This window comes from Pongo pygmaeus, chromosome 2, assembly GCF_028885625.2.
Source record: "Pongo pygmaeus isolate AG05252 chromosome 2, NHGRI_mPonPyg2-v2.0_pri, whole genome shotgun sequence".
NCBI classification, from domain to species: domain Eukaryota; kingdom Metazoa; phylum Chordata; class Mammalia; order Primates; family Hominidae; genus Pongo; species Pongo pygmaeus.
The window spans coordinates 180220253-180242993 of NC_085930.1; the positions used below are offsets into that span (position 1 = coordinate 180220253).

A 22741-nucleotide genomic window follows, 5' to 3' on the forward strand; every position below is an offset into this window, starting at 1 on the left:
CCCAGGTGCTCTGGGCTGCACTGTTGTATTAGGGGGCTTACTCCTGGTCACAGCTGATTGAATCAGGGGTGGATGCCTGAGCCAAGAGGGACCAGATTCCCACTGGAATTTAATATTAAGCCCGAGAGACATGGGTCAGTTTCTGCTGGCAGTTGAACTGGGATGTGGCGAGTATCTTGCAATGGAGGAAGTGGAGAGGTGAGAGCAGGGGCCTGCAGAGGGAGAGAAAGCTCCTCTATGAAGAGAGAGAAGAATAAAGGAGAAATGTGGAAAAAAGCAGAGATTAGGGTAAGGAGAGATGGGCAGCAAGAGAGCCAGTGACCTGCACGTGAGAAGCTGCCTCAGCTCCTGTCTGTTCCAGTCTTTCAAAGAGGCTCAGCTCACTTTTACCTTTGGGTTCCTTTGATGAAATACCCTAAATCTTCCTTTACTCTATTTCTGATACCTTACCCTCTCCCCACTTAAAAAAATCTTCTTTTTTTCTCTTTTTTTTTTTTTTTGCTTACTCTGTATTAAGTGGGTTCTTTTACTCATTAATTGTAACCCAAAGAGCCTTCATGATGACAAGCTAGTGTTCTGGTTCAGTGAGGAGGATCAACGCTGAAAAGATACCAGCTGATACCAGGAAGGTGCTGTGGACAAAGGTCCATGGAGTCCCAGTAGAGGCTTGTAGGAGATAAGGAAGATTGAGAACAGGGACCTGCTTTTGGTGAAGTGTGGGTAGCAGTGGAGAATACAAAATACCTCTTCCAGCAGATGAGCATGGACAAATGGCAGCTCACAGCTGGTGTGGTGTATTCTAGAATCAAGTAAAAAGTGGTCCTGTGGGGCTATAGGATAGGGATAGGTAGAACCACAGGGATAAGGGTATGCACTACAAGGGGAAATTTGTGCATCTGACAGGATCATGAGTGTTAGAGTGGTATGTTCTTATAGAACCATTTAGTCCACTCCACAAGATGACAAGTTGAGTGAGTTCTCCTAAAGTTCATCTTGGAGAACTGTACTAATAGCACCCTATAAGCTAAATCTTATTATAATGAGTTTTTATTTTATGTTCTTATTTTGTCAGGGATAAACTTTAACCTGTATTTATCTTGTTTAAACATGTACTTTTAGTAATTTTCAGCTCAAGGTTTGATGATGGTTAATTTTATGTGTCAACTTGACTAGACCATGGGGTGCCTAGGTTAAACATTTTTTCTGGTGTGTCTGTAAGTGTTTCTGGATGCAATTAGCATTTAATTGGTAGACTCAGTAAAGTAGATTGCCCTTTCCAAGTTGGATGGGAATCATCTAATCTGCTGGGGGCCTGAACAAAACAAAAGGCAGAGGAAGAAGGAATTTTCTCCCTCTTTTTCTTCTCCACTGGTTGAAGTGGGACATTTCATCTCATCTTCACCCAGCTTCCAACTAGGATTTACACCAACAGCTTCCCTGGGTCTCCAGCTTGCATGTGGCAGATCATGGGACTTCTCAGCCTCCATATCATATGAGCTACATCCTCATAATGAAGCAGTCTCTCGGCCGAGCATGGTAGCTCACGCTTGTAATCCTAGCGTTTGGGGAGGTCAAGATGGGCGGACTGCCTGAGCTCAGAAGTTTGAGACCAGCCTGGGTAACACGGTGAAACCCCATCTCTACTAAAATACAAAAATTTAGCTGGGCGTGCACCTGTAGTCTCAGCTACTTGGGAGGCTGAGGCAGGGGAATCGCTTGAACCCGGGAGGCGGAGGTTGCAGTGAGCCGAGATTGCACCACTGCACTCTAGCCTGGGTGACAGAGCGAGACTCCGTCTCCAAAAAAAAAAAATAATAATAATAATAATAATAATAATAAAATAAAGCAGTCTCTCTCTCTCTACATATGTAAATATTCTCTTTCTCTGGAGAACCCCAACTAATACAGTTTGTTATTTAAAAAACCCACACTTGAGAGGACAAAAAGATTTTGGTTTCCTTAATAGATCAAATTCCTATAAGACACTGGCCAATGCTATTTTCTTTCTTTTTTTTTTTTTTCTTTAGACAGAGTCTCGTTCTGTCGCCCAGGCTGGAGTGCAGTGGCGCGATCTCCACTCACTGCAACCTCTGCCTCCCGGGTTCACGCCATTCTCCTGCCTCAGCCTCCTGAGTAGCTGGGACTACAGGTGCCCGCCACCACGCCCGGCTAATTTTTTGTATTTTTAGTAGAGACGGGGTTTCACCGTGTTAGCCAGGATGGTCTCGATCTCCTGACCTCGTGATCCGCCTGCCTTGGCCTCCCAAAGTGCTGGGATTACAGGCATGAGCCACCGCGCCGGGCCGCAAATTCTATTTTCAAAGTGACAGGTTGTGGTCATAGAATACTGGAGTGCTATAAATAACATGGAGCCATTTGGATGTGGCTGGCAACGAAACTGAAAATGTGGCTCCAAATGTCTAGTTGGAGGTATTGACTCTGTCATAAAGACTCAAGCAAATTTTAAGCCACATTAGAAATCGGAGTCCTTTTATCTAGAGTCAAACAGCAACTCACTCCAGAACATTCTCCCTCATGTTTTCCTAAGTGGTAAGTTATAGGGATAGAAACCTTCTACACTTCCATTGAAATTATCCATTAACCACATTAAGAGATTTATATGCCAGCACTACACAATGTCAATTTCAGCAGCCAAGTCCATTTTTCATTTGAGGCATATGTGAAAGGACTCTTTAAAGGCTACTTGAAAGATTCAACAAGGCCATAAAATGAAATTCTAGCAAGTTGCTTTGTGAACTAGTCTTCCAGTTATAGCCCCACTGCCAATTATTATTTCAAAGGCCTTATTCATCTCAAAACTACAGTTCCTTTCTTTCTTACAAAAGTGAGATGCCCTTTGCCTTTTTGGAGAGCAAAGTCTGCTATTAGTGTTTCCCAACTCTGATGTTTATGTTTCAGAGGGAGGACTGGATGGTGATAAATAGTAAAAGGAGAATTCATTTCTGAGGAGAGAGTGAAATAAAATAAAAGTTAACATTTATTGAATGCTTAATTTACTAAATATTCTCAACCATCTTATAAGTTGTGTGCTATTATTTATAAAATTATATAGATGGATGCAGGGAGAGGTCAGGTAACATTTGCCCAATGTTCTCAGCCATTTGTTTCCTTCCAAGTAAATATCTGCACTCAAACTTGCATGGTGATGATGAAGTGAAAAAGAAGAAAAGACTGATTTTAATTTGTCAGGGTCTTTCTGGTTAGCATGGACAACGTGGGGCATTACTGCATGTCAGAAGGACAGATGAAAGGGAACATGTGCCACCCCCCAAATGAAATGATGTTCCTAGAGTTTTAAAAAAAATTCAACCAAAGTGCCAAGGTACATTTTTAAAGTAGATCTGCATATTTCTTTGTTCTTTCAATAAAATAACTTAATGGTTGTTTTAATGTTAATTTAACAAGATAAGATGATATCATCATTTCTTGGAACTACTGAGCATTTTTTATACGAAATCCACAAAGATAAAACCAGGGGGAGAAGAGACATAACAAGTCCAGTGATGCTATTCAGAGAGACCATTCATTTCTGTTTTCCTGTTGTAGGAAACATCTGAGTTTGCAATTTTATATCCTCAGGCCCAAATTCTATATTCCGATTTGCATAGCTCCTGCTGAAGAATTTGGACTAATGTAATTAAGTCACACTGCCAAAGCTTAGAAGAATACAGGAAAGAAGGCAGCAGACAATTAAAATCACTCAACTATTTAGAAGCACAGGTCCTCCCTCCCCCAAGAATTCTCCATACTTAAAATACATGCCATAGGCATTCTCTGTGAAAGCTTTAATGTAAAAACCACTTAAGAAATGGCATTTCCTCTACACAGTTTTTATACCAACTTACCTCTCTAATCATCAAGGTTCCTTCTCTTGAAATACTGCCGCTGAAAGTGTCCGCGTGAGAGGTCTCCAGCCCATGCGTCCCCACCATTCCCACATTGTACTGCTCATTGCTCCCTGGAGCTCCTGTTGGTCTGAGATGAGAAGGAACAACATTCATGGCAATGTATCTTTAGGAAATATCTGTTTCCTGTCCATATTCGTTATTTTTGTTATAGTAAAATATACATATTAATAACATAACATTTACCATTGTACCAATTTTAAGTGTACATGTCAGTGGTCTTAAGTACATCTCATATTAATTTTTTTTTTTTTTTTTTGGGAGAAGAAATCTCACTCTGTCGCCCAGGCTGGAGTGCAGTGGTGCGATCTCAACTCACTGCAAGCTCCGCCTCCCGGGTTCACGCCATTCTTCTGCCTCAGCCTCCTGAGTAGCTGGGACTGCAGGTGCCCACCACCACGCCCAGCTAATTTTTTTTGTATTTTTAGTAGAGACAGGGTTTCACCGTGTTAGCCAGGATGGTCTCGATCCCCTGACCTCGTGATCTGCCTGTCTTGGCCTCCCAAAGTGCTGGGATTACAGGCGTGAGCCACCGCGCCTTGCCAATCTCATATTAATTTTAATGTGTGTTGATGTCTGGACTGGCCCCACTTTTGCAGCATTCCCTCTTGACCTATTCTCTGCCCAGTAGCCAGACTGAGCAAGCGTTTGGCTTCACCTGGAAAAAACACTGAAGTTGGCACCAGGAGTCACCAGGCTCTGCATGATCTCCCCTGACCCCTGCCTCCTTCTTTGGGCAGCAGACAACCTGACCTGCTTTTACACATGCTGTTCCCTCTGCCTGGAAAGTTCTTTCCACTCTGGCCTTGGTTGGTTCCCTCTCATTCATCCTACATGATGCTTTCTGTGAGAAGTCTGCTCTTATCACCTATGTCTTATCCCAACAGCCCCTCTTCTTTTCTCTTCACCCTTTTTCCTTAATAGTTCTCATCACAATTTGCAATTATCTTATCTTTTGAATTCTCCCTTTCTCCTTCCCTCTCATTGCTTGTGACGGCAGAGTACTTGTCTCTTTGTTCATTATTATCACCCAGCCTAGAGTTGTCACATACTAGGAATGCAAAAAAAAATCATTAGATCCATGGGCTTTATGCTTCTATAAAGAAGAAATATCTACTAAGAACATTCTGGCTTATTGGGGCATCCATAAACTAGGAGGTTTAACTTAAACAACATTCAGCCTCTGTAATCATCCTGCATGGTGGTATATTGATTTTCAGTTCTTTTCTTGCTATCATGTTTACAGTATAATGAGAGAAGGTAACAGGATCTCAGCATACTCCCTGAGAACACAGACTGATGTTTCCTGTGTCCTGTAGCACAGAGCACAGTGCCAGGGCTCAAAAAGTGATGACTGGCTGCTCATAGTGAGCTTCACTCTATCAGGAGTGCCTCATTTGCATGACACAGAATTTCTCTGGTTTAGGAGCTCAGGGGAATTGAGAACCACACACCACAGGTTGAGGTTGGTACAACATGGCTTCTGGAAGAAGGATTTTGGTTGTTAATGCGATACTTGTTGTTCTCCTGTTTTAGCATCTGCCTCTCTTTTAAAGTGGGTTTTCTAAAAATAGGAAAGTTTTCAAGGCTTATTTCTCTCTAGGCATATTAATTGCAACTTTTATCATTTTATTCTTTTATTTTCATTGTTTCTTATATATTTAAAAATATCTCTGGCCTCTTGGATCTTATGAAAGTCCAAAGAATTACTGGAATCTTCCATCTAAGAAACAAGAAATACACCAGATTTATGATGTCTCTGGGGCAGAGAAAGACATATTTCAAGGATTTTTGTCCAAAACAGACAGGTGAAAAGATGACAGAGGGAGTCCAGACAAGAAAATGTATAGTAAGAAGCTTACATTGCAATTACTAAACTGGAGCAGTGGATTGAATGAATCTAAATATGGGCTAGAACTGATGTGTTTGGGAAGAAATTCCAAAGAGGCATTTTCATTTTCAACATTTCATTCCTAGAAAGGAGCTTTTAATAGTGTTCCAGAGACATGGAAAAAAAAATGGAATTCCTGGCATTTTGATAGATTGGTAAATCATAGTTTTCAAAATATCATTTCTTCACTCATTTGTTTATCTTGTGTGTATCTTTCATTTTTTTTTTCTCGCTCTTCTTTCTTCCTTTGTGCCTTAAGTACTTGTTTGGGACAAAATGATATAAAGCCAATAAATCAATGAAGTACTTATCAAGAGTCTTCCATGAGGGCAGCCACTTTTCTTCTTTATCAGACAGGGATTCTTTGCTATTGTCAGGGGCTCAGTTGGCCTGGTGGCATCTCCCAGGATGATGCTTGTACAATCAAGTTCTCCTGTCCTAGTCAGACCTGCTTCCTCTGTTACCTGAATAACAGTTTTCTTGGTGGCCACCCCATCTTCAGTCCTTTCCCCCTCATATCCACTCCTCACAGCTGTGAAAGTGAGCCCTCCAAAACACAAATCTGACCAAGTCCGAGTCACTCTTCTACTTTCAATCTTCAGTAGCTCCCCGTCAACCACAGGATAAACTTGAAGCTCCTTACTGTGGCTTACAAGCTCTCCATTATCTGGTTCTTGCCTGTCTTGCTAACCTAATTTTTTTTAACAAAATCCTGCCCCAACTTCTAACTCTACCAGCATTTAACTTATAATAGTTTCCTATGCACACTATGCTAGAAAATCCCTGGTGACTTTAGCCTGCCCTCTTTACCTGGAAGATTCTTTTCTATTCTCTGCCTCCCTCTGGCTAACTCATTCTTTAAGCTATAGTTCAGGTACCTCCAAACCCATCCCAGCCTCACTGGAATGGTTTAGGTGGCTCTTCACTCTGCCTCCATGTTGCCCTTTGTGCATCTTTACCACTGCATTCAATACACAGTCCTGCAATGATCAGATCTCATTAATGTTGGTATTTTCAGTGCCAAGCATGATGCTTGGAATGCAGGTAGCACATAATAAATGTTTATTAAATCACTGAAGATCTTGGGTCAAGGGCTTTGTTTAATGTCTAACAGAGATTTCATTCAGGTTTATTGTAAAAATATAGCTCTTCTGTGAATTGATGAGTAATTGGCTCAAGAATTAAAATATCTTGAGCAATCAATGTTAAGTTTTACAATTTTATGAAGTTGGGTTCACTAGGATGTGCCAAAATAATTTTCTTATAATTGGGTGGTTATTATAGAATAACAAAAAATCTATTAAGATATATCATAGAACTTTACAGGAAAAAGAGTTAAACTTAATGTATACAAATTTTAAAAAATCATTGAGGAGATCAGAAGCTCCCAGGAAAGAATGTTAAAAACTGTGATAAGAGAATCTCACCATATTACAAATGTATGAACAACTTCAGTGAGGAGAAATGTGGCAAAAAGGCATTGATCTAAGTAACCTTGGAAATGAGTGGAGTCTGTAATACTAAAGGCAAGAGGAACTGTGCATAAACAGTGTACATTCTAGTTGACAAAGCTGTTTCCCATGAGGTTACAGGTTAACAGATTTGATACTACTATACAAAAATACTTGATGTGCACAGTTAAGTAAATGGGTGGTTGATATTGTGTGGCTGTGTCCCTACCCAAATCTCATATTGAATTGTAACTTCCATAATCCCATGACATGGGAGTGACCCGGTGGGAGGTAATTGAATCATGGAGGTGGGTTTTTCCTATGCTGTTCTTGTGATAGTCAATAAATCTCAGGACATCTGATGGTTTTATAAAGGGCAGTTCCCCTGCATATGCTCTCTTGCCTGCCACCATGTAAGACGTGCCTTTGCTCCTCATTCACCTTCCACCATGATTGTGAGGCCTCCCTAGCCATGTGGAACTGTGAGTCCATTAAGCCTCTTTTTCTTTATAACTTTATACACTCTCAGGTATTTCTTCATAGCAGTATGAAAATGGACTAATACAGTAGTTGATGGCAGAAGCCAGGTTTCTGACTGTTGGAATGGGGATTTACAAACAAGCAAGGGGAGGAGGAGGCATGTCAATCAAAGAGGCACAGGAGCTAACTGAAAGAGCTCCCAATGGTCAAAACTGGAAAATTTGAGCAACAAAATAAAGAACTATTATATCCATGAATCTATACTGATATAAATGATGGAATAAATTAATAAATAAATAGAGGAGACAAATCTGTGCAGAAGAATTCTACATAAATTATGTATCTATTCTACCCTACAGGAGGGACGCATGATTCCCCACTCCTCAAGTGTGGGCTGTGCATAGTGGCTTCCTTCCAAAGGGTACAGCATAGAAAAAAGGAGAAATAAAAGAGTCATTTTACAGTGGAGAAATCTTCCCTTCTGGAGCATGTGCTGGTATTTGAGGGAAGACACTAATACCTAAGGTTGCCTCTTTGGCTTGCTTGATGTGATGCAAATCAAATTAAATGCCTTTCCTTCCATTCTTTTTATTCTATAAAGCTTTTTTTTTCCTGATTATAAAGTAGTACATGCCCATCATATAATTGGGGATATACATAAAATAAAAATCTCCCATAATTATATTACCCAGAGGGAATCACTTTTATAATTTTGGTGTATTTCCCTCCACTCGTTATTTTTCTATGCATGAGGAATTGGGAAATACTGCAATTGGTTAGTTGGGGAATACAAACTTAGTTAAGTGCACTCTCATAAGTTATATCTTATAAAATAAATGCAAAACCAGCACAGTGCATAGAAAAAAGCTATTGTTTTAAATATCAGAAACCACAGCCGTTTGTCAAAATGGCTGGTGCTCCATTTCTGAGAAGCTCTTCTGTGTTTACTTCATGGTGGGAACTGTGCTACAATATATTTTTGTTTTCTGCTTTAAAAATATATAGCACAAAATATAGAGGTTTACCTTAACAAAAGAAAATAAAGGTAATAAGAATGTATATAAGAGGCACTCTGGCCCCCAAATACTCAATTCCTAAATAAACTATTGTTTTATAATGAACTTTTAGTAGTATGAAATTTCTCAGGCATGCAACCATCACGTTGTAGAACAGACTATATATATTTTATATGCAATATAAAAATACATATATTTACAAATTGAAGTAAACATACACATACATTTGTACCCTTCGTACCCTTATTTTCTCACATATATAATCACATATTTTAAATGTTCTTTAATGATCATTTCTATCTATCTAAAATTTACCAATCCCTTAAGAACCATGTCAAGTCTTGCCTCCACCATCAGCATTCCATGATAGCCTCAGTTCATTATTTCTTATGCAGATTATAGTAATAGAGCCTCTGAATTGCTTTACCAGTCTCTAGTCTGTTCCCTTTTCAAATTGTCTTGCTGAAATAATCTCCCTCAAATATAACACTGAACTCAAGATACGTTCAATGGTTTCCAATGGCTACATATAAAGAGCACACTTCTTGGTCTGATTTCACTAGTCCAGACTCCTCTCCACCCCATACACCATACATTCCAACCAAAGTCAACTTTCTGTGTCTTTACTTCAACTCTTCCCCCTGCTTGGGACTCTAATATTACCCCATAGTTTTGTTGTTGTTGTTGTGTTTTTTTTTAAATCTTGCTGACAGTTCTTTGCATAGAATTGGCTATAAACTCTTCTTCAAAGTCAGAACTTGCAATTTCAAATGAGTGCAATTAAATGTAAATTACAGTCACCGAAGACCCACTGTATTCCAGACACCATGGAACGTGTTAAGAGCAAGAGAGATGAGTAAGGCATAACCCTTACCCTGAAAGATATCATAGTCCAGAAAAGGAGACAAAGACCTAATAAACAATCCTGATTCAAGGCAGTACATGAAGATGCAGGAATACACACAACATATGGCAGTAGCACAGAAGAGGGGACAGGCTCTACCTGTGCAGGCGGGGGCTGTGAGTAGGTGATTTCTAAAGGAACAGGAAATGCCAGACAGAAGTGAAGCATGGTCTATTCGGGAAATTTTAGAAAGGTGGGTGTTTCTGCAGTGGGGAGTAAGTCCTAGATTTGCCTTTAAAGGTAGGAGGGTGAACACCATTAATAGCCTTGCAAAATATGATAGGGAACCTATAACCCAAATGCTAATTAACATCTTTGGTTGTTCCTCCAAATATTTGTATTAGCCTGCAGTTTTCCACGTGTAATTTTGTCATTCTCCAACTAGCATATAAACTTTTGGAAGACAAAATCCAAGTACAAACTTATCAGATCTCTCAAAGCCTTCAGTAAGGCTGACACATAGTGAGAGTTTTAGCAACCTTTTAATTTCATAATCTTCTCTCATCCTGATACTTGCATGCTCAGTGCTTAAAAGGAGTTCAAAACATTTGTCAGAAGAATTAAGCAATTCTGAGTCAAGACAAAAACTAAAAGGGCCAGCATGTTTTGCAGAAATGTTCTGGATTAGTGATTTTGCCTCTAGAACAATTTTATTTACGTTTAAAAAGGCAATTTAATGCAATTTGTTTCAAAATGTCATATTTTAGCATATTTACAGCTGTCAACAACTGGGTCATCAACAGCAAAATAACCAGTATGGATTTTTCAGCTACGATAATTAGATTTGCCTCTTAGAATTGCTTGTATGTAATGATGTTAATCAGTGGATGACATTCCCTTTAGACTGGCCAGCCCTGCCTCTCCAATCCCTGCTGAATTGGACAATAATTTGTGGCCTGAAACGGCTTCTTTTTTATATAGAGTGAGTGTGATCTGATAATCAATGCTAGTAGCTGAGCCAAAGAAATAGAGGTGATTGAAGTGTGAAGATGGAAAAATTAGCATCTCATTCTATCAAAGTTGTAGCAGACCAGGGCACAAACATCTTGTGCTTACTAGGTGGAGGAATTGGGGAAGCAACAGGGGATAAGGGCACGTTCTTTCACGGGATCCACTCCAATAAGAAAAAAAAATGAGCTTCCTCCTCACCTTGAAAAAAAAAAGAGAAAGAAAAAGTAAAGGCTACAATTACTAAAGAAAATATAGGTAGGTATAAATATACATGTAAATACATAAAAAGAGAACTGCAAAGAGACTGACAGAAAGTATGTGGCAAAGACACAGACCACAGAAAAATAAGCCATGAAGGGAATAAAGTAGAAAATCACAATGGGGTATATTTTGGAACTTTCTCTGCATGATTATCTGAGTCCTGATTCTCTGGCTGGGATGGTAATGCATGCTGGCTTGTGCATTTCTCCTTGCTTGTTGGTGGCAGTGGTGGTAATGAAATACATGTTTTATGTTGTTAATTTTAATCCCTAAATGTCATTGCCCATGATTTCAGTCTTTCAGTTTTAGAGGGGAAGGCACGTATCAATGGTCTGGTTGTTGATATTGTTTGCCCTTGATATGAAAAGAACCAAGAAAGAGTCATCAAAAGGACAGTCAATCCATTGGCAATGGATAGGTAAAGTGTATGCAGTCCAAAAATGCTACATATTCTAAGTGATTGTGTCCATAGATAGAGATAATTATAGAACTATGCTCCACGAAAAACCCAAGTCCCGAAAGTCAATTTATCTTGCCACAGACCCATATACAATCTTACATTTAACTCATATTTTTTTGTCCTTTTATTTTGGAAACCTAGTCCCCTCCTGGTCTACATTTTAAAAGTAGTTCTCTTACATCAGTCTGGGTATGTCGCTGACAGCCACTGTCCCATCATGGGTCTCGCTCTCTCCATCTTCCTCCTCTTCCTCGCTACTTTCTGACTCCTCACTGGAGGAGGAGTAATCAGTCACCTTCTTCATTGGGCGGTTTGTTTCTTCAATCCGGAGTTCTCTTAGTTCTTTGGCTAATGCTGTCAGATCCTATGAAAGAAAAATTTGTTCAGCATATGAATGGTAGATACGACCAAAGCTACATCTCTCAGCAAGTCAGTGCTCCAGCTTAAGCAACAAGAAAAAAAAAAGCACTATATAGAACTGTGACAAACATAGTTACTGCATGGAACTAAGAAAATGATGTTTGTAGCGTGTAGAAGCTAGGAAAGAAAGATGAAATCAATTTAAACTTTGTTCAAAACCAATAGCTAGACTGAGACTGTTCAGTTCTGAATATATATGTGTATGTACGTTGTGTGTATACACATATATACAAACATTAGGTTCTCATTTTATTTTGGAAAGGTGAAGCTGGTCACCCCCAGAGTTAATGGGAAAATACATGGGATTAGAAATTGTACCCCAGTATTGTGGGACTCCTGCCCAAGCCACAGTGATGGCTTTTCCCCTCTTATGATTGCTACTGTACCAAAATTTAGCATCAGTCATAGAACAGAGCAATTCCCAAGGTTCCAGCTACTACAATGACTCATTTGGTGTGTCATCATTCCCTGGAGAATAGCGGTACCACATCAAATCATGGCCCATCCTAAAGTCTAGCGCCACTGAAGTTTACAGCCACAGAACTGAATTAATCAAGAGGAACAGCAACAACAAAAAGAGTTCTCTTCCAAAATGATAGGTGTTTCATTTTCTTTTGTTTTAAATTCCAGTCATCTGGCAGAAATCCTGGTGAAGAACACTAAAATGAATGTGCAAATACCAAAAGGAAGAGATAATTTTGAGTTTTCCATGAGTATGATGAAACCTTTAGCCTTATGGATGTGATGATGTGGTATTTAATCACCAGGCATACTGCAGGCAGTGTGCTGAATATCCGACTACCTTTTATTTTACATGCTTTCAGAGCAATGCAGAGGGAAGCAGTTCTGCAAAAGCATGGCCGCTCTAATTTGCATGGGTTAAACTGCCCATGGCACACAGCATGCAAATGAGGAAAAAGCAATTTGACATCAGTCTTACCATTTCTCCCTATATTAGTGACCCATGTGGGAATCAGAGCATTCAGTGAGAGACAGGGGTTAGGGAGAAAGAAACTTATTGAAAAATACTAAATCCCACAGTTTTCTATGGCCATATTCTCTCTTTATTTCAATCCAAAAATGTACACGTCCAATTCACCTGATGTAGGATTAGAGCAACCTGGGTGATGACATTGGATAATCTATCCTAATCGGTTAAAAGAAAAGCTGTGATAAATGTGTATAGTTAAATTATAATTTTATTTTAAGAATACAACAAAACATTGTTTCTCTACTGCCACCTGTATGTCAGGCATTACTATTTTGGTTCACACTAGGAAAGGAAACACTTCAGGTGTTTTACGTGGTCTAGAAATTTAGGCAATTCGTAGTGTTAACTAAAGGGTCATTTCTTTCTAATTTCATAGAAATCAAAGGGAAAGCAAAATGACTTTTAAATTTGTCTTGATGACACCTGATTTGAAACCCTTAAAAAAATGGAAGCTGCTAAAAATTCAACCTTTGCATTACATACAAAAGCACACTTGGCTAGGGCTTTTGCACACATGCACATTTGCACATGCCTCAATCTCGGTGAATGTATTTGCTCCATCTGTGAAAGTGAAAATAGAATTGTATTTAGAAGGCCAACTCTGTTTAAATGTAATGTATATTATAAAAAGAAGAGGAAAACCATAACATAGGTATAATGTTATGCAAATTTCTGGTTTCTTTGGCAATTAGCCAAAATAGGAAAAGCTAATATCTGAATTTCAACTTTTACTTCTTATTTCCTCCTGGCAATTGTCAATGCTTATCTCTATCAAATGAAGAAGAAAGTGAAGGGTATGCTATTCTTGAGTTCTATGGGAAAATAAAGTCTTGTTAAGGCTATGAAAGAAAAGGATATTATCATCCTCCAAACCAGTGAAATAATGAAAAATTAGATAAATTTATTTTGTATTCTGACATCTATATATTAGGACTGTGTTAAGTCTCATCAAAGAATATAGCTAGCATTTAAAATGTTACTTGTTATTAAGAATTACATTTTATATAATTTAAAGAGAGAATATGGTTTAAAAGAGTTTATTTCTATTGTTAATAATTCTGAGTAAAATATAATACTATTGGCTATGGTTTATTTTAATTAATGATACATTTTCTCCAGAGGTTTATTTTCCTTATCTCTGACATTTCAAAATGAGACAAAAATTCTAAACAATCAAAATTATTTTAGAAATATTTAGTCCACAGGCTACTGATTTAAAAAAACTTTCACTTGTTAAAATGACCTACATTTTTCTAAACATTGTATTTAGAAACACTTTAAAGTTCTGAACTGCTTAATAATTTTGCTTTTAATTAGAATTTTTTGCTTCTGTGTTATTAAAAAGCTCTCTGCCCTGAAACATTAGAAATAATTGAAAATTTCCTTTAAGTTTAATTGTTAACAGTTTGGAGGCGAGACATATACGAGAATCCCTGTGAAAAGGTAAAAATAATGAGTAATTCAAAAGTAATACCTGTAGCCAAAGAAAATTAATCTTCCATTGCTAAGAACCTATGTGTTTAGCTGAAGTTTTGTTTCGTATCCATCCAGTATTGAAAAATTTATAATAGCAAAGTTATAGGAAATAAACACAATCTAATATTAACACCATTGGATTCAATTCTATTTTCATATATTCTCTGACAATACAAATTTTCTCCATATAATGAGCCTTCATGGTAATTTATTACTTGGCTGTCTCAAAAGTATTTAAAAAACAAAATAAAAGTGCTATTTAGCATGAAAAATATTTGAGAATATATAGCTAAAAAAGAAATATGGCAAAATGGTAAGATTTTTTTGACTACAGAGTAAATGTGAAGATAGCCACGAGGCTTCTTTCACAGTTTTTAGAATTAACTAGATATAATTTTTCATTCAACAAAGATTGTTTAATTTAACTATTATGCACATCTTGACTAAAAAGGCGCTCTTTTAGGTCCCTTTTTAGAAACAATATAGTTTATTCAAATATTAGTTCAATTTTTGAACTATTATTTTGTTTAAAAATTTTTAGCTTTTTTTCTCTTTGTATTAAACTATTTTATTTTTAGGAACTCCAAAGATACAACATTGGGCAAGCCACTTAGTTTCAATATCCTCATCTGAGGGAAAAGGGGGTTGAACCCCTAGTTATTGCTCAACTTCCATCCAATCTAAATTGATGTGCTCTGAAATTTTTGATTCCCACATACTAATAAAAAAAAGTGGTAAAAACAGTGTTTTCTTATGTATATAATCTTTGTGTCACATATTTAATTGTGCCAACAAAAAAAAACCATTTATTTTCAAAGACTACATTAAATAGACTATGCTGCAAAATCTCATATTCCATTAGAAAGCAATGTCAAATTAATGCACACTCCCCCAAATTAATTTTTATAAAAAGTTAAATCATTAGCAATAACAAGCAACAGTATTTCAAAAGTGATTTTCAGGTTTTTCATTTCAATCCCAATTATCTAAATTGCAAAAACAGTCATTGAGAGGGAAGCCCTACCAAAACCTATGAATGGAGAAGGGAGAAAGGTGTAGTTGAAAGTTTCTCAATTATGGCACTGTTGACATTTTGGGCCAGATAATTCTTTATTGTAGGGAGTTCTCTGTGCACCATAGGATGTTTGGCAGCAGCACCCCTCTGCTGTATCCACAAGATGCCAGTACCACTGCCTCCCACTCTGAAGTGGTGACAACCAAAACTGTCTCCGGATTTTGCCAAATGTCTCCTAAGGGAAGAGGAGTGGAGGAATCAGTCCTGGTTGAGAGCCACTGTGTTAGGTAGAACGCTTTATTTTAGTGGTTTGGATCAGTGATACTCAAGAGCTCAGGATAGTCACCTGAGGGCTTTTCCAACCATACATGGCTCCAGAGATTTTAGTATGCAGCTCACACCCCCTCAATTATTTATAATTACTTATATCTCCATTGCCCCCTCTCATCTCTGTCCAGTGTGGTGCAGTACACCAAAAAAAAAAAAAAAAAAAAAGGAGAGCAATTTTTCAAAGTCTGAAATATTCTGGGTTAATCAGATGAAATCTGTGAGAGCCTTTTCCTTAATGACAGCCCCTCCAAGCCAATTTCTGAACTCGTAATTCCTCTTGAGTTGTGCACGTGCACAGCCATTTTATTGGCAACTGTAGCACCAGAACTTCACTGTCTTTCTTTACCTGTTCTGGGAGAAAACTGACAAAAGTTGTGATAATCCCTGTCCTTCTCACTATTATGAGAGAGAGGGGCAAGCAAGGCCATGGCACAGAGCAATTAAAAACACACTCTACTCTTCCCTTTCTATAAATGCCATCCACACACTGCAAACATGCAGAGTCTCATTCTTTTATAAGCAACAATCCTTCAACTATGATCATAACTGTCTCAGTCACTCTGGATGGTGAGGTGGCCATAAGTCTGAAAAAGTGAGGCTCTTCGGTGAAGACCAGATGCAGGGAAACATGCTTCTCCTACCTGCCAAAATAGCTCCATGCCTCTGGCCCAAACCTTAATCAAACCCTTGGCTTTCTGCGGCATGTTACACGTAAAATGCTTTCACATGCATTACCTTAAATGATCCTAAACAATCTTGTAAGTGGGATGGGGAGGTGTTTTTATTCTCATTTTACGGATGAGGAAACTCTGGCCTAGAGAGGTTATGAGACTAGTCTCAGCCAGTACTTATTGGGGGAGCCAAGATTTGAATGCAGCTTGCTGACCTCAAAGCTAGTGCTTTGTCCATATAATTTCACAAAAGTAGTGCTCAGCAGAGCTACAGCTTTAAAGCCATGATGGTAGTCTTTAGACTCCATGCATTTAGGACTCAAGGCCTGGATCTTAAAAAAAAACAAATTCTACTCTGCTGTATTCATGCAGGTCTGACAAATAGCAGTAAGGCAGTCATCCTTCTTAGCAAGCTATCTACAATTGACAAAGCCATATATTTTTCTAATGGAAAACGTCTCCACAGATAAGGAAATAAAGTCACTTAACTTTCCAGGATTCATTAACTAAAGCTGATGTTGCTGCTGATGCTGTTGTTAATGTCCCACAAAATTAATCTAACAATACCTACTAACTCGTTGTTCACAAATCACACACTCTAAATTTGGAGTGCCCTAGAATGATATCTCTTTTCTTGTTAGTAAAACTGCTGAGAGCCATTCCCTAGCAAGGCTGGTAAGTACAGGTTTGCTATTGGAAGATACTGGAAGGAGAAACTGCCATTAATAAAGCATGAATACTTGTCATTAGCCAGACTGGAACACTGGAAAAGTGACATTTTAGCTTAGAAGGAAGGTCTCTGAAGCTATATGGGTAGGTTTGAGGGTCTTAAAGTTGGCTTCCATTTGAAGGGGCACTCCTCCCAGAAGATTGCTACAAATCTCCCAGCAGATTGCTCCCATTGGCCACCTTTCTGAATGTCAACATTAGGAAATAAGTTTAATATTTACATTTTGTGAAAGCATGACCAAGAAAAGGTAATACTAACCTCATCTATAGCTTTTTTATAGCTCTGAAATGAGAGGAACCCAATCCAGAAGAATCCACAGAAGGAGGAAAAGTCAGCAGAAAGGCAGCAGATTAGACACAAAATTGGAACTGTTAGTACGCAACTGATAAATACAAAAGGGCGAAGAGAGTGTCAATCCAGAATGACGCAAATCCCTTCATTATTACTCTCAGTATACGTCGTTACTTTAAGATGTTAAAAAAGAGTAAACCAAAAAGCTTCACGTTCATTTCACAGAAAAGATTCTCAGAAGATTTAAATAGAAAAAGTGGATAACAATTCATCCCAAATTAACTTTCAACTTTCAAATTTCAGCCTCCATACTCCTCTTTAAGGCTACTTGGGGGTCTATCATGTTACAGCAGTGAAGCTGGATATTAAGTTGTTAGGACACCTGTTAGACCCTGCTTAATAAGTTTGGTCCAGAAAATATAGTCCTGGAGGCATGAAAAATAGCAGAAAAACTGTAATATTAACTCATGTGGAAAATCATATGGGGAAAGAAGAGATTAGAGAAATTCATAGAAAGTACCCAAGTCTCTTTAACTGCTTCTTTCAACATCTTTTTGCCAAAGTTGCTGAGTAGAAATTATGGAATGATAGGAGTTGTTTCTCTTCCTGTTTTATAGTTAAATGACTGCTAATGATCAGCAAATAGCCAAAGGCAGAGGAGTCAATCCAAGATCTCTTCGGTTGTTTCCTAATCAGGTATGACTTTCTTCTGGATGTTTCTAGCATCCATTCTTACTAATCTCAACAATTTTTGTTTGTATCATGAGTGTATCCCCAACTACTTAATCCTGTGGGTTCTCTGGTAAATTAAGAGTTCAAAACTCTTGGAGAGAAAAGCACTCACAGCTGGTCGACTGGGCCGGGTAATGTCCCTGGATTCTTCTGGTTTCACCTTGGCAGGCTCATGGGGGAGCACAGGTGATCCTTCTGACTTACTGTTGGCTAGAGGAAAAAAACAGAGGACCAAGAAAGAGGTGGCCGTCAAAAAGTGCTGGCTCAAGTTCTGAATGAATCATCTGTGATGTGTCATAACATTGAGATTACTCAGTGGACACGTCATTCACTTGGGCAAATCCCTCAAGCACATCCATGAAAAATATAATGTTCAGGCAAACACATTTAGGCTTGTGACCTGGAAATCACTAGTAACAAAAAAAAAAAGTAGCAAGTACCATCACCACTAGAGCACTTCTTATGTGTCAGGCATAGTGCTAAATGCTTTCCATGTCAATTATCTCATTTAATCCTCACTCCAACCCAATGATATGGCAATATTTTCCTATTTTACAGAACACAGATTTACAAAGATGACACAACTGTCCTGAGGTCACACTGAAATTATAGACAGAGCTGGAGTTCTGATTTCTGAAAGTCCTATTCTCAGTCACTATGCTAAATGAGCCTCTAAGTTTCTATGCTTGTTTTCTTCTTTTATCATTTGTCCAATCAGGATAGGTTATTTTGTTGAAATTTTGTGAGGGAAAAAAAAACTTACTTTATTTGGTGGAATGGTTTTTAATTGAAGATGGGAGTGGTCTCAGCCCTTTAAAAATAAAAGAATGAAGTGAGGGCAAGAAGGGGGTTGTTACAGGAGAAGGGCCCTAGGCTGGAGGTACAGAGCAAGGTCAAGGGGACCTTGACAGCTGCAGAGTGAATAGCATCTTTGCGGTCTATGAGCTTACAGATAGAGAAGATGCAATTTAGCGTAGGAGAGGTGGTTTTTATTTTTTAAAAAGTAGTCTTTCTTGGACAGGGACATACCAGGGATATAACAGCCCTTTTAATCCAGAAGAACAAGGGGCTGAAGGAAATAAAAAGTAAGCCTGAACCAGATCAGAGAATTAAAATGGTATGCGTTTAAGTTTGGTTTATTTAAATATTTGCTCTAAGAATATGAAGTTGCCTATAAATAGAAAAAAGGTAACAGAATGGCTGTTTTCTTTCTTTCCTTTATGTTTTTTAGAGACGGGGCTCTGTCACCTAGGCTGGAGTGCAGTGGGGCCATCATAGCTCACTGCAGCCTTGAACTCCTGAGCTTAAGCAATTCTTCTACCTCGGCCTTCCGGGTACCTAGGACTACAGGCATAAGCCACTACATCTGGTAGTTTTCTAAATTAAGGAAATTTGTATTTCGATCAAGGCAACAAAGACATACAGTAGATACCTCTGAGATGTGCCACTGATCAGAAGAGGGATGCATATAGAGGCAGCTGTTGGCCAGTCCATATCCCAATTCAGAGACATGAACATCAATCACATGTTAAATATCAAGCTTTTTAAAATGGAAATACAGTGATTTATTTAAAACCCTGAAAGGGTATTAGGAGATAAACTAAGGGTATTAGGAGGTGGTATGTAATAAAGAGTCTAAGAAAGAAAAAAGAACTGAAGGTTCTCATCAGGCTTTCATTACACAGAGAAACTTATAAGTATGTTAACATTTGTCAAATTGCAATTAAAGTACTGGTCTTCATCACTTAGAAGCAAAATTATCTTCTGAAGAAGTTGATTCAGAAAGAGTGAATTTTAACTAGCTAGAAACTGTATTATTATGTATCGTCACCTGGACAATAATAATGTTTTTCATAGGCTTCCCCATTACTGGAAACTAAACAGTGATGAATAATTTGAATTAAATATTTAGAGAGGCTAATTTTTAACTAATAGGAATAACCAGAGGAGTAAAAAAAAAAAATTTTTTTTTTTTTTTTTTTTTTGACGGAGTTTCATTCTTGATGCCAAGGCTGGAGTGCAATGGCGTGATCTTGACTCACCGCAACCTCCACCTCCTGGGTTCAAGCGATTCTCGTGCCTTAGCCTCCCGAGTAGCTGGGATTACAGGCATGCACCACCACGCCCGGCTAATTTTTTGTATTTTTAGTAGAGATGGAGTTTCTCCATGTTAGTCAGGCTGGTCTTGGAACTCCTGACCTTAGGTGATCTGCCTGCCTTGGCCTCCCTAAGTGCTGGGATTACAGGCGTGAGCCACCGCCCCCAGCCTAAATATGCTTTTTAAGTCAAAGATTTTATTCCTTCCTTCAAGTGTATTCTACATTAGTCTTTATTGAATTTCATTTTGAGAAATACATGGTATTCTGAACTGTGTATATGAACTATGTTCAGAATACTAAACAGGACAACTGGTGCAATGCGTACAGGACATTTGCGGGTACATGAAACTCTGAAAACCGGCAATCAAACAGAAACAGAAATTCAGGTAACTGGTAAGTGACTGTATTTTCAAATAAGACTGATATTTGGTTATCTCCCTGGAAAACACTGGTAGCTGAGATTAGAAAGGATTTTGTCCATACTGATGGCACACACACAATTAGGGACAGTGGCCCACTCCCGAGGAGACTGGGGTTGAGAGCAGTTGACAGGCTCTTCAGGATCACACAGTGGTGGCCATGCCTGGACTAGAGTCAGGAAGTAACTAACCTTTTTCCCTGTCCACAGCTTTCCTCCCAGGCAGTGTTGCCAGGTAAAGGTAAGAGAAAGTTTTACCTCGAACTCTGGTGCGTTCACTGGATCCTGCTTGTGATCCAGGCTGGGAGCCTCCTTGGGAGCTGGGCTGGGAGCTAGGGGTGCTGGAGCTGGAGGAACTGCCACTGCTGGTCCTCTGCAAGGGGCTCTCCAAGATGGGCTCAGTTCTCCGGAGATCAGGGTTGCTGTGTGAGTGACAGAGCACACTGGTTACACTCTCCAGACCTTGCCAGTTTTGCAGATCACATATCTGATAAGGTTTAATACCCAAAATACATAAGGAACTCAAATAGCTCAATAGCAAGAAAACAAATAACCCAATTAAAAATGGGGAAAGGATCTGAATAGACATTTCTTAAAAGGAGACATGCAAATAGCCAATAGGAATATGAAAAAAATGCTCAACATCACTGATCATCAGGGAAATGCAAATTAAAACCACAATGAGCCAGGCACAGTGGCTCTCACCTATAACCCCAGCACTTTGGGAGGCTGAGGTGGGATGATCACTTGAGGCCAGGAGTTCAAGACCAGCTTGGGCAACATAGTGAGATCCCATCTCTACAAAAAATTAGCTGGGCATAGTGGCATGTGCCTGTCCTCCCACTTACATGAGAGGCTGAGGTGGGAGGGTCACTTGACCCCAGGAGGTCAAGGCTTCAGTGAGCCATGATCACACCACTGTACTCCAGCCTGGGCAACAGAGTGAGACCGTGTCTCAAAAAATAAAAACATAAAAAAATTTAAAAACCCCACCAAACCACTATGAGATATCACCTCATACCTATTAGAATGGCTGTTTTCGAAAGACAAAAGATAATGAGTGTTGGTGAGGATGCAGAGAAGAGGGAACCTTTGTACCCTGTTGGTGAGAATGTAAAATAGTACAGCCAGTATGGAAAACAGTATGAAAGTTCCGCAAAAGACTAAAAATAGAATTATCATAGGATCCAGAGATTCCACTTCTGGGTATACATCCAAAGGAAATGAAATCAGTACATTGAAGAGGTAGCTGTACTCCCATGCTCAGTGCAGCACTATTCACAGTAGCCACAATATGGAATCAACCTAAGTGTCCACCGAAGAATGAATGGATAAAGAAAATGTGATATGTATCTCTCTCAAAAAGAAAAATACTACATGATCTCACTTATATGTGGAATCTACAAACACCGAACTCATAGAAACAGAGAGTAGAATGATAGTTGTCAGGGGATCTAGGAAGGAGAGAGAATGGGAAGATGTTGGTCAAAGGTTACAGTTTCACTTGGACAGCATGAGTAACTTTTGGAAATCTACTGTACACCATGGTGACTACAGATAATAATGACGTATACTTGAAAATTGCAAAGATAGTAGATCTTAAATGTCATCACAAAAAAATGATAACTGTGAGGTGATGGATATATTGATAACTTGATTTTAGTAATCATTTCGCAGTGTATGCATATATCAAAACATCATGTTATACATTGTAAATAGATATACTTTTTATTTGTCAATCATACCTCAGTAAAGCTAGGGGGGACAAGATCTTGCCATTGGACACAAGCATAGTCCAGTCCCCAGTGCAAGGAAGTAAAAAGAGCACTTATAAGACCTTGAGAGGAAGGGGTCAACAGAAGATGACAGTCATGCCTTCCTCTGTAGAGTTCCTGACCAGCTACTGGATGTGGACAGGATGAACTCTTGTTCATCACATTGAAAGTACTAGCTCTGGATGGTGAATCTTCAAAGAAAGCTTTCTTATAAACATTTTTTTCTGTGCTCATTTTAAAAAGTCTTGAAAAATATTAAAAGGGAAAAAATAAGGAAGCAACACACATAATCTCTGCACCAGGAGATACTCAACTATATTTTACTATTGTATATGATCTCACTTATGCGTGGAATCTACAAACATCAAACTCGTAGAAACAAAGAATAGAATGAGAGTTGCTGGGGTTTTTTTCTTTTGTATCTATAGAAGCATACTGCATATTCAGTTTTTT

General features: G+C 38.6%; 1 protein-coding gene across 4 annotated transcripts in view; it reads right to left on the reverse strand.

The window, feature by feature from the left end:
• TNIK (TRAF2 and NCK interacting kinase) overlaps positions 1–22741 on the reverse strand; it is a 400067-nt gene that overhangs the window by 28598 nt on the left and 348728 nt on the right. For 2 of the 4 annotated variants that reach the window (XM_054479690.2, XM_054479687.2), the window contains 5 exons: positions 20772–20935; positions 18109–18206; positions 17232–17255; positions 11520–11704; positions 3867–3996 (listed from right to left, as the gene is read on the reverse strand). In XM_054479690.2, the coding sequence (XP_054335665.1) occupies positions 3867–3996; positions 11520–11704; positions 17232–17255; positions 18109–18206; positions 20772–20935 (601 nt within the window). The remainder of the gene's footprint in view (positions 1–3866; positions 3997–11519; positions 11705–17231; positions 17256–18108; positions 18207–20771; positions 20936–22741) is intronic. The other 2 variants (XM_054479691.2, XM_054479688.2) reach the window with 1 other exon arrangement.